A 12,850-nucleotide genomic window follows, 5' to 3' on the forward strand; every position below is an offset into this window, starting at 1 on the left:
GTGGCAGGTCCCTAATAATGTCAAATGCCAGGCCTGTGACTAGGAGGAGGGATATCTGGTCTGGGAGGGAAGAGGTGTTGGTAACGGCTGGGGACCTATAGGAGGAGGTCATAGGGCAAGTGAGGATGTAGTGAGAGAGGGTGTGAGAGTCGGGTTGGCCACTAAGTTTACAAACAGTGCGGTGAGGCTCAGGGTTGCCAATGTACTCCCATAGGTACCTGTACCCAAGGCGCAGTCTCATGTATATAAGCTGTTGAGATCGAGTCAGGGATTGATATTCTTTGTAGTGGCGGTTGTCGTCACCGGTTACAGCGTCATAGTGGCATAGTGTGACGCTACCCCGTTGTTTCAGATGTGTCCAATTTTCGTTGAATGCCTCTCGTTGTGTGGCGTGTATGCGAGATTTGAGATGATTCAGGGAGAGGGCGAGAGTGGCTTCTGCCCATGGAAGATATGTGGAGAGGAACTACATAATTCAATTTTTGTTCTCCCCTGACTGCTACGCCGTCTCTTGAGAAGTTCCCTTTTCATAAAAAACGTACGTAATTGGTGCTTAAGAAAACAGATATAATTTTACCATAACTATTTTAACTATTTACGATTCTCTAATCATCGAACAAGTACAGCTGTCTAGAGGACAATCATGTCTCCTGTCATAAGCCATGTACGTTTCTATTTTTTGCATTCATTGTGTATATATATATATATATATATATATATATATATATATATATATATATATATATATATATATAATATATATATATATATATATATATATATATATATATATATATATATATATATATATATATTTATGTGTGTGTGTGTGTGTGTGTGTGTGGCTATTAGCCACTTGGATGGTTAGTTTTTAACAGCATCTGTTAATATTAACAAATAAAAGGTGATATAACTTAAAATTTAATTTTATAAAAAATTCCGTTCCAAATATTAACAGTTAACACATGTTCAGTATTTATCAAATCTAAATGCATTGGTTATACATTTGTAATCTTGTATCTTGATTTTACTGAGTAAATATTATTATTAATACAGTATTACTATTATTACTTTATAATTCACAGTGTTTGAAGTTCGAATGCTTGTTTCTTTAATTATAATTAAACATTTATATATTTTTATAATTAAGGACTCATCAAATTGTAAAAACAGACTGTAGTATGTGTAGCAAAAATCAGGGGGAAACTTTATACTCAAAAGAAATTTACAGTATTGTATTTTATAAAGAATATAATATGATCCCGTAGTGCAGCATGTCAACAAGGCCCAGCTGTCTGTACACAAACATACTGGAGTCGTTTTCATAAGGTAATTAGACTGTAATCAACAGTTATTAAGAAATTTAAAGAAAATCAACACTGGAGCGGGTTCAGGTACATTCAGGAGCCGGTGCATGGCCAGTACCTGCCAACAGTGCGTGACAGAGACGTGACCGATCGCCCAAGCGGCTAACGAGCCGATCAGTGGCGAAGAGGATAAAAATAAAAGTGCTGTATTATGTAATTGTCGTTCATTAAATGACACGAACCTAACATAAGTTGAGCTCCTCCCAACCATTACCTTGGTTGGGTTAGGTAGATTAATTTGGTTCATTTTATAAACGATTAGTTATATAATACAGCAATGTCTGATACTTCGGGAAGGTCCCAGTCTCGCCAAATGTCAATATATGTGATTATAATTTTATGTCCGTCTTGAAGATTCATAAAACTTGCTGGGGAAATAACCGTAATTACCAGGTACTTAATGGGGTAAAATGATCGTTTTGGTCATGCACCTATTTGGAAGTCGTTCAAAAAACATCGGAAAACCATAATTTCATCCTAACCTAAGCTTAAATATGTCTTACTTCATCTAAAACAAATTGGGTGGAGGAAGAGCATTTGGTTGTAGCTCAGACGAGGTGTGGACATGTAGGACATCTCTTCACCATAGAACATAAATGTTTTTTTTTACATCATGAAATTAACAATATTTTTCCTGAGTACATTTCAAAGAGCATTTCCTCTGACTCTTGATACATTGACACACAAGCCAACAAGGGTATATTTTTGGGAGGCATATTTACGGTAATCTGATTTCTTCACATACAAAGCTACCACTTCATTTCCTTCATCCTTCATATCCTGCCCATTACTGGTGACTTTTTATTGGAGATAGAAAAAACTAAACAATTTACTTATAAATTAAAAATTGTATCGTTTTTATTACTTATTGTCATTCAAAGAACCTCTGTGCCAAAAATTTATGAAATCGAGCAACTCCTGGTGTTAGCAATCAGCTCCAGTATTACCCAAGTGTTTTTTAAGTATTATAAGGAGATAAGGATCACCTAAACACTATCCTTTCCCTCGCCTCTTGTTCTTCAGGTGAAACAGACTGGTGTGGACAATCATCATGACAAATGGGCATATGCTGTACGACCTTGACCTGACCTGTCCTGTATAGCTGATGCACATACTTAGATGACCTTACCTGAGGTTAGGTTAGGTTAGGTGGAGTGGGTTGGGAGCGGAGAATCTTCAGATTGACACTCTGGTGGGGAGGTTGTTCAAGTGGTCTGAAGATAATTATTAGTTTGCAGAAGGTAAGGTTAGGTCTTTTAGTTTTGGTTAAGCAGTTGGTTTAAGTATTAATCATATACAGTATTATGGCAGTAGCTGATACAGTACCTCCAGTATGTCATTGGATGTCGGTTGGCGGCCTCATGTCATTTTTTTTTTACCTGAACTTGGAGGATATCGTGAAATTTATATCATGGAAAACATATTGCTCTTGCATTTGTTGCTGTTTTCATGAAGTAAGAAAACGTTTATGTTCTTTGGTGAAATTTAATACAGTAGATAGTTAAGGGACACATCTCAACAGGATTATTAACTAACATTTTCCATGTCCAAGTTTTCACCCTAGTTTTTCTGTACAGTACAGTATATATGAACTAAGAAGTTTAACATGTTGACAGAACAATTCAGTATACACTAAAGGACTGAGCACAATTATGCACGGGTGATGTGAGAAGTCACCTAGTGATCCACTGTAATTTTGTGTATTGCACACAAGATGTTGGAATTTTTTTTATGAAAATTTTGTCCACTAGCCCCTAATTGCCTGAACAAAGCCAAATTTGGAAGTCTTGAGGTTTAAAATTGTATAAACTCATACTGTAATGGTTTAATGAACTGTACAGTATTTTAGAGTTACAGTAAATAATTATCTAAGCCCTTCTTTTCAGCTCATGACCAACTACAATGCAGGCTGCTAGTGCAGTTCATGTCTCAGAAGCCTGGTGGACTGAAGCTTGCAAAAAAATAAAAAATTCTGTCGTGTTTGTCGACAATAACACAGCAGAATGTCTTCACTGGAGTGGAGGACTCACGAGATTGGTTAATGCAGGAGCAAAAAATGTGAAGGAATTTTCATCTTTTGAGGTAAAGGTTTATTGATTAAGTTTAGTTGTAATAACTCAGTATGTAGAGTAACTAATTAGGTTGACGTATCAAATAACATTTTATGGACTATAGATCATTGACAAGGTACAGTACCTAGAAAATTGCTCTACCAAAACTCCTCCTTGGCAGAGTTTACCTTTCTCAAGGGATTACTGTACAGATATCTCCATTTTGAAGCTGGGACTTTGTCCTTGTAGAATAATATAAATTGCCGGATAACCAGACTTCAAAAGCCAGTAAGCCAATACAGCCACTCATCGACTTACGACGGGGTGAGGGACCCAAATCCAGGTCGTAAGTCGAAAATGCGAAGATAATACTTGTACATAGAAAATTTAAAATGGGTGTCTCTTTTTCTTTTCAGCACCACAAAACTCTCACTTTTAAGCATGCCAGCCATTTTAAAGGGAATTACAAACGAAAATTTTGTCAGTACACAGCGCAATCACTAACGTCGGGACTCGAAAATGCGTAATTTGAAAATTTTTTGGTACGCCTGGGGCGGTCGTATGTCCGGGTGGTCGTAAGTCGAGGAGTGGCTGTACCGGTATATACTTTGGTCATAAAACTTGGGTCTTGGGATCAATCCACCACTCTTTCCTTGTTATTTGTGTTTCAGCTGTGGTAATAAGCCAGTTATTTTACCCTCAGAGAGGAAACAAGGATGACATGAAGGCGGCCTTCATGGTGAGCACCGCCATTAGGGACACGACCGCCACCATATTACAAGACATCATTAAGGCCTCCAGTTTTCAGTATTGCATCGTCATCACATGTGCCCATCCCAACGTCCATGCGTATGCCCGCTACGGTGGACGAGAAGTAGATGAAGCCGTCTTGATGAATGAACTGGAACAAGATGTCTTGGCCTGGATGGGCAACATGGTAATTTACTGACCAAGTTAAAGAACCACCTCATGTCAAATATGTTTTATGAATTATAGATATTATATACAATAGTAGTTATAGTCCACTTTGTATGTTTACTTACCTTTTGAATGGATGCGTGTTTGACTCGTGTTATTTTTGCCAATTTTCAGAATTACACCGCGGAGATATTTTACCTACCTCTGGTTGTGGCACCATATTCAGAAAATTTATTCTTTATGCCACCATTTTCCACATTGTATCCACTACTCAACTCAGATGTTAGAAGAATATCCAAGCTGCAGCAGGCATGTGGAAAAGGGGATAAAATTAAACCAGTGGAAAATCTTGGTGAGTAACCAAGCTGCTTCATATGCCTCTGTGGAGTTTCGGTACAGTACAGTATTAAGGGATGAAAGTCAGTACTGTACAGGGGTAGCTTAGAGTGATGAAGGTCGATACTGTAGCTTAAAATAATGCAAGCGTTTTCCCATAAGATGTGTTCTTCTGTGGTGTTTCCCACAAGAAGCCCCCGAATATATACCTCTGGTTTATCCCTGTTGCCTCGCACAACCTAACATCACCCATCAGTAACCATACTTATCACCTGTTTGAAATTGTCTTTTCGAATTCTGATTAAATTAGACATTGTTTACTTTTTCAGGTGAAGTCGAGTTTCACCATCTTCCCAATGAGATGCGAATAATGGTCCGTCAATTTGTCGTGTGCCTTCATAGCCTTCTACAGGGAATGAATGCCAGAGATGAAATATACACCATTGGACACACGTCTCGTATTATCGGAACTGAACTTGATGCTTTCACCCCAGCTAGACAGAGAAGGAAGGTTAGTAATGCTTTTGGTGTGTCTGTACAAGAGGTGAAATAACAGGTGTCAAATTTCATTTTGTGGAAAACTCCCATCATTAAGAAGCAAATCCCTGTACAAAACTACAAAGGTGTTTATATAATATATAATTTGTTTATCATTACATAGCAGCCTTTTGCTGTTGAGGTTTTCCAAAATATTCACCACATTCTGTATTGTGCCATGGCCAAGCACCTTAGATGTGACTTGTTGTTACCATCTCAGGGACCAATACTTCCTATAATTTGTTGTTGTATTTTATCTGTACATCATGATCATGTATGTTAGCTGGATGAACTGGGATTATCCTAGGCACAAACTAGAGACCCTTAAGATAGGAGCAGAGTGTTGTAATGACTTGACTACTCCACCATTGGACAAGCTCAGCTGGAGTCAAAGTCACTTAAACAGGGCACACCTTTATTTATATCACTCCTAGTACTGTACATAAGAAAACAACATGATCCCCAAATTATGACCCAAGTTATACATGGCTGACAAGATATTATTCATAAATCATGACACTTAAACTCACATCCTGGAATATATCACTGTATGGAAATAGGATATATAAATTACATGGTGTTGTCTTAAGTAGTACAGTATAGTATATGTTGCTCTGCGGCTGATCAGTTATGACAAGGAATACTGTATTTTATCAAGACTGTATCTAAATTTGTATTACTGTACTACTGAAGTACATAATTAATATAAAAGATTTGTTTTGTACTGTACTAATAAATCTAAAAATTTGTTGGTGATATCCAGCTTGGTAAATGTATGTTAGTGAGGGCTTTGTATTACCAAGGAGACTATGTGGATCTGATAACTGCACCAGATAATACATATCATTTGTATTGTGATGCCAATAATAGAAGGGAAGTAAGCACACTATAATAAGTGTAACATCCAGTTAAATAGCAGGAAACCTAGGAAGAGAGACATATACAAGGTGGGTCAAAATTAACTGATATATTGTACTATATTTTCAACTTGTGTAAAATCCTGTCATTATCATCATACACAACATACTGTACATCATACATCATACATAATATACAACATACATGTGTCAAAAATGTATAGAGTTTAGGTACACATACATTGTTTATACTGAATCTCTTTCAAGTCATGTGTCAGTCATTTCTCACCCACCCTGTACTATATATTGTACGTCACATGTAGCAGGTTAATGGTGTTTTATGACATTCAGCTGTCTAATTGATGGGGTTGTTTAATATTCCTACTCATTTTTTCCTGCTCAAACAGATGGCTGCTAACAAAGTATCGGTGGTGTTAGTCGACCGAACTTTGGACCTGGTGAGCGCATCCAGTCATGGAGGGGAGACTCTGATGGGCAGGATCTTGTCTCTCTTGCCGCGTCTGTATGGTCATCAGCTGGACTCCGCAGTAAACATGTCTCCTTTGTGCGAGGTTCACCCGTACGTGCAGTGAATATTTGTGATAGTTCTTTATGTCTTAACCCCTACATCACAGGAATGTCTTATTTTTATATTCTATTTTGCTAACGCCGGACGATTTTATTCAGCTCAGAGGCGAAATTGTACAAAGGGGTTAAGTAATATATAAGTACAAGAGCATCCCATAAGAACAGTGTAGTTATGGTTGGTGTAAGGTTCTGAACCGCCTCTCAGAACCTCAATTTTGCTAAGATTTCACCTACAGTAGTGTTTAAACTGTGATTTAAAAATTGAGAATGTAGTTTTCCTCAAACCCTCTTAGTGGTCACAAAATGTACAGTATGTTTTTATATTTTTTCCTAATTGACTATGTAGGATGGCTCCCCTGGAAAACTCACTATAGTAGGGGTTAAGTGCATTAGTACTTACGCAAATTAGCCTGTGTTATCTTAATTATTCACCATTGAAAGTGTAATTTTTCTTTGTTCATTCTTGTAAACCCTTTCACTATACTGTATTCAGCCAGAATTATGAGTTGCACTGTCATTTCCAGATTTATATCAAGGTTAATGGCTTTTTGGGCTCTTATAGCTCTACTGCTGTTACCTGCATTTATAGGCCTCTTTCAACAAGGGTGTCACTGTACAGTCTAGAATGCAATAGGTATAAAAACCAAGAAAGTGGATTGTACCTAACTCAAACCAAGTCAATATCATGCTCACACCAATACAGAGCAAGTACTGGTACCGTATAAGACATGCTGGCTAACAGTTTTAAATGCTCTAAGATATTTTATATGAAGAAATTATAATTTTGGCAATTTTTTTCTATAATACAGGTTTTGTGGAATAATTTGGCCCTATTTCCATATGGTTGAGTTTTTTTTGGGGGGGGGGGGCATGATTTATTAATACCATTTATTGTACTGTACCGGTATGTAAAATGCCGCTGTCAGAATTTCATTAATAGTATCAGGGATAATTAAAATGAGACGTGACATGATTATTTATATGTCTGAATTATGGATATACTGTAATGTACTATCTTGTAGTGTTCATCATTATATTGGTGTGCCAAATGATCTGATAGAGTCAGAGTTCCATAGGTCGAGTGAGTGGACACTGGTGCCGGGTTGCTTGGCCCCACAAGGGAAAGAAGACAGAGCTTCAGCTGTTCTGAATGCCTTGGTTTTGTCAACAGGAAAGGAGGCTCTTTCCCTCATAAACAAGAATGTACGTACACAGGAAGAATAGTTTTGGGGGGGAAATTCTTCCTTTTTGTATTTTTTAGGTTTTATTGTACTGTACTGTATTAGCTACATATTATAGAATACTGTATTGGGATTTGTATTGATTTTGCAAAATATTTTACAGAAACTTATAAATTTGACCTTTTGTTTTTTCTTTTAGCATTGGCTTTCACTTCTATTTTGCATATACAGTATGATCAAAGCTAATGCAGAGCTTAAACAATGTTGAATGTCCAGCAACCACTGCCACATACTCTAAAAACCAACCACCATGTACTGTATGGGTTTTTTGAGGAGCTTCACTTGAGTTTCCATAATTTAATAAGCTCCTGAGTTTATTATACTGAACAAGAGAATTGAGTTAGACCTTGTTATTTTATTATTACACTTTACTGCTATTGTCCTTTTATTAATTTATGCACAGATGATATACAGTAAAGCTTTTTGTAGTTTTTATGGCATAATAGTAATTGCAAAATATGATTAGGATTGAAAAAATAACCAAGTATGTAAGGAAAGAAGGGTGTGAAAGATGTGTCAGATTGAAAGCTGATCAGGGTTTGCTATGCTTATATCGGCATCTTGAGAGACTGGGAAGTAAAAGATTGGTAAACAGAGAGTCTTGTTTAGTAGTGAATGACAGCAGGAGACAAGGGAAGACTAAGAAGGAGGAGGGGATGGAAGGATGGGGTGAAGGAGGCTTTATATGAGAGAGGGATGGACATGTAGGAATCCGCAGTGTGTATGTGTGATTGTAAAGTGTGGTTGAGGAAATTTTAAATAATTTGATGTGATGTTGGGGTGATGTGTATGCTGAGATGATGATGATGTTTTATGGGGGATACCATAGCAGAATACATCTACAGGTAGTGAGATAACTAGAAAGAATAGATAACATGAAGATTAGCACCCTCAGCTTACATCACCTGATTAATTAAAAATACCTTGGGGGTAGATTATCCAAGCATAGATTAGGTCAGGTTTTGTTAGGTTAGGTTAGCATTAGTGTACTTAATCATCTGGTGAAATAAACTAGGGGTGCTGATCTTCTTTTAATACAAAATAATGAATGGTGGAAATTCAGGAAGAGTGTTTGTTTCTTTTGATTCTGGTGACTGCAGTAAATGTATTTTTAAAGACCTCAATGATGAAATGAAATTAACTGTGTTATGGTTTCAGGTACTGGAAGTAGCTAGTCGTAAAGACATTGGGGATGGAACCAGTGTAAAGGAAACTCGAGTCACACCTGAAAATGTGAAGATAAATATTCATCAGTTTGCCTCAAATATTGATGCCTTCACAGAAAATGCTGGTTTATTGCAGGTAAATATAATGAATATTTTGTTTGTTACATTAATAGATTTCCTTTTTCCTGTTGCTTATATTTGTCATTGCAATCAGTGAACAATATCTCCCTCACACTTTTAATACACCAGCTTTGAGTTGTTTTAAGATTATTATTGTGTTTACATGAACTATTAAGATTTCTTGAATCCTTACAGCAAGGTCTTTGTGCGGTGGAGGCACTGAGTCATCCCCGCTTTGTTCACCTTGACCAGTTGCTGAGTTTAGAGAAACGTCTCATGCAGTCTATTGGAGACCCAGAGGAAACGCTTCCCTTTACACAGGTTGGTGTTGGATATCTATTCAGCATCATAACCATAACCCAACACACAGGTGGTCGCTGATACTGTATATGTATACACGATAAATGAAAATTCATTATAAATGGGTCACATCTTGACACCTTGTTTGCCTTTGTCTGAATGTAAACATTTGCTTTTAGGAATAACAGTCATATTTTGACACCCTTATTTCTTTAATCCTTTGAGGTTGGTGATGATGTCCCATGGTCATTACTAACTGGGAATTAATCTCAGTATCATCACAAATATTTCTTTTGCCTGAAGCTCAAAATTCTTTATCATTCCTTGGTCTTTATGTTCAGCTTGTGATAAAATTTAAAAAGAAAATGTAATTCATGTCGGAGGATGTACAGTACAGTGTGAATCTTACATTATTTTCCTGCTTGGGAGTTTTGTACTGTATTGTCTTCATCTCGTTACAGTATTACAAATTTCCTCTATACATGAATGTATGGTACATGTCCTGTATTTTCCAGATCTTCCAGTTACTCAAAACTCGAGGAACACACGGTGTGTCACTGGATGACATACTGACTCTGATGGTGTACGTGGCCTCACTAGGGGGTCCCGAGGTATTCTCACAGAAGGATGAATACGCTCTTACCAACCGTCTTTCTCATGCTATTGTTGAGGATAAGAAGATGCTCTCTGATAATTTACTTCAGCTAAGTATGTAGTTATTGCCATTTATGTCTTTAACCACATGGTAAATCATATCTTTGTATTACATTTACATTAATGTTATATGTGTGTGTGTGTGTGTATGTTAGTTTTCTTTATTCTTACAAGCATTTTCCTACTACAGTACAGGATAGTTATACAGTAATTGAGAGAAACACAGACTTTCCCTTCATTCTTTCAAGTTGTCCTGTGTGTTCTGATGTTTCAATGTCACCTTTCTCTTAGGGAGGGAAATATGTATATTATACTGTATATCTTTTCTTCCTGCACTCTGCTAGTTATTGTGAGTTACCAAGCTATATGTTCATCAGTACAATTTAAAGATGATGCTTTATTTCCCTTACAGTTGGTGAAGAAGTAGATGAAGTATCAGCTTTAAGGACTGCTCAGGGTGTGGCCGACCAACTTCATGCAATTGCCAGCACGAGGGACCATTTAAAGAATTATAAGTAAGTTGAAAGTTATATTGTTTGTCAATTCTCACTTGTTTATTGCCAAATGAATCAATAACCAGTTGTTAAAGTAGAAGTTAGTGTAAGGTTATTTTTTGTAGATCCAGTAATAATTGTTTACTAAATACTGGATCATGAAAATAAGAATTGGTAAGTGATTATCATTTATTGAAGAGTATAAGTTTGTGTCTATATGATGCCTTAAAAAAGTGTAAATTTATTGTTTATTAGACCAATTAGAAAAAATAGATGAGGGGCTCTTTAATAATTGTAATGAATTTTCCTGCAAGTTATTTTTGGTTAGGAGGAGTAGTTATATTTTAATACAGAATATACAGATGTGTGGTGATGTTCAAGATAATATATGGTTAACACCTAAATAATGATCAAGTTACAGTCATTAAGTATATTAGTATGAGCTGGTTTAAAAGTTACCTCAGTTGGTCTAACAGGATTTGTTTTGTTTTTTTGTTTTTTTTGAGCAAACTGATACATATATATATATATATTATCAAAATGTGTGTGACAGGCACTTGCACATCCCTGGAGACAGCGCCCAGCCAGCCTCATACCAGAGTCTCCTGCAGAAGTTAGTGTATGACTGCCTCACTGCTCCCCAAGCTGAGATTACTGACCTGGAGTACAAGTCTGCTGGTTTCAAAGACCTTATAAAGACTGGATTTAGGTAAGATTTCACAAGCATTATGAAACTGGATTTAGGTAAAGTAGTAGTTGTTAGTTTCATTCTCTTCCATTCCATTTTGATTCTCCAAGTACTGTAGAGAGTTTCAGGATTTAACAATCATGTGTGAGTATTTTTTGTATAGATTTTCTTTGTCATTGCTCAAAGTGTTCTTATGAAGTTATCCTATACTCCATTACTAGGTGATTCAAGGTCAAAAAGTTATGATTTTAGTGATTACATGTACTTGATTTTTCTCGTTATCAACAACCACGTTAACATGGTTATCTTCCACACTGCTCACCAATAACGTCTTTGTCTCTACCCACTATTTACCGCTATTCTGAATCGTTACCTCTTGTATCCGTACTCATCAGCATATCACGCTTCTTAGCCTTGTAAACCTCTCTTCTGTCCCTATGCTTGGCCAGGTACAGTACTCATCCTTTTTACCACCTCTATTACAGGCTTTATATAATCTTGTTAGCCATGCTCAAAAGAATGTTTTTTATTTTGGCCCGGTATCTCGCTACACTATCCCTCACACTGTAGCTAGCCATTTCCACTCTTCTTAAACTCAGCATAAAATGTTTCTCTTACATTCTGTTCTTTCAACTTCCACACTCTGTATCTTTGAACATACACCACTTACTTTCTTTACCCTTTAACCAACAAGTCACACACAAGCAATTAATCTGTGTTGCAGGGCACATTCTTCCCCTGCTATAAACTTTATATCCCGAGCATAATGTCATCCCAACAGCAGAGTGAAAAAAAAAATCTGAACTTACAGAAGTTACATTAAGTAAAAATTTATATTAGGATAAATTTTTTTGGTGTCCGTAAGTTAATTAATCATATACTGTATTGTTTTCAGCTTATTTGTTAATGTAAGCAAGCCAATGCCACGAGACGCACCCATAATGCTGGTCTACATCATTGGAGGCGTGACTCCCGGAGAGGTGCGTGAGATTAGGCAAATTGTAACGGCGGTGAATCCTCCGTGTGAAGTAATTGTTGCTTCCTCACATTTTGCACACCCTAATGATACTGTTGTTAAAGCTCTACAGCCTAATCTATACCTTAAAGAGGCTTAGTTTCAATATTATATTCCTAGAGGTTTTATGATAATGATCACATGTACACATTCCTGGCTACACCAGTTGGTAAGATCTTGCATTTCAATACAAGGGTTGGATGTGAGTTGGCAGTTACTTACGATTGTTATGTTTTTGGAGATATTGGTTATTTATTATATATCATTATTATGCTCAGTATTGTTTGTTACCACTGTACCAAATCTACAAAATAAAATAGCACCTTTTTATTCTATCTTGCACCCTTCTAATAGTGTTGTTATTATTGTAGTATTTATTTTTAGTTACAGTTAGTGAAGTATGTTAGTGCACCTCAAGGTCTCTATGGTAAATTACTTTGGGCTGAAACCTGGTTGTTAAATCCAACTTTCTGGAAAGTGTGCAAATATTAGTCTAACCTGGGAAACAAAAAGTATTG

The 12,850-nt window shown here is 36.6% G+C and overlaps 1 protein-coding gene across 3 annotated transcripts; it reads left to right on the plus strand.

Annotated features, from left to right (window-relative positions):
* The first annotated feature begins 1,223 nt into the window (after window positions 1-1,223).
* LOC121861015 (sec1 family domain-containing protein 2-like) lies at window positions 1,224-12,660 on the plus strand. Of its 3 annotated transcripts, XM_042358467.1 has the most exons (14): window positions 1,278-1,329; window positions 2,391-2,608; window positions 3,254-3,449; window positions 4,122-4,355; window positions 4,511-4,688; window positions 5,002-5,183; window positions 6,474-6,646; window positions 7,731-7,857; window positions 9,054-9,197; window positions 9,377-9,502; window positions 9,997-10,189; window positions 10,548-10,650; window positions 11,183-11,338; window positions 12,213-12,660. In XM_042358467.1, exons 3-14 carry the CDS (start codon window positions 3,270-3,272, stop codon window positions 12,430-12,432), a joined length of 2,016 nt encoding a protein of 671 aa, XP_042214401.1. In that variant the 5' UTR covers window positions 1,278-1,329; window positions 2,391-2,608; window positions 3,254-3,269; the 3' UTR covers window positions 12,433-12,660. The 3 variants fall into 3 exon arrangements, with proteins under 3 accessions (XP_042214400.1, XP_042214401.1, XP_042214402.1); XM_042358466.1 differs by lacking the exon at window positions 2,391-2,608 and having other exon boundaries at window positions 1,224-1,329; XM_042358468.1 differs by lacking the exons at window positions 1,278-1,329; window positions 2,391-2,608 and having other exon boundaries at window positions 3,337-3,449; window positions 4,090-4,355.
* Window positions 12,661-12,850: the final 190 nt, after the last annotated feature.

Source organism: Homarus americanus, unplaced genomic scaffold, assembly GCF_018991925.1.
Source record: "Homarus americanus isolate GMGI-L3 unplaced genomic scaffold, GMGI_Hamer_2.0 scaffold52806, whole genome shotgun sequence".
NCBI classification, from domain to species: Eukaryota; Metazoa; Arthropoda; class Malacostraca; order Decapoda; family Nephropidae; genus Homarus; species Homarus americanus.

Excerpts from the sequence above, each read along its gene's own strand:
- LOC121861015 (XM_042358466.1), top strand. The coding sequence starts at position 3,270 with ATGCAGGCTGCTAGTGCAGTTCATGTCTCAGAAGCCTGGTGGACTGAA. Across the intron at positions 9,198-9,376 it reads AAAATGCTGGTTTATTGCAG|CAAGGTCTTTGTGCGGTGGA; the intron begins GTAAATATAATG and ends GAATCCTTACAG. Across the intron at positions 10,651-11,182 it reads GACCATTTAAAGAATTATAA|GCACTTGCACATCCCTGGAG; the intron begins GTAAGTTGAAAG and ends TGTGTGTGACAG.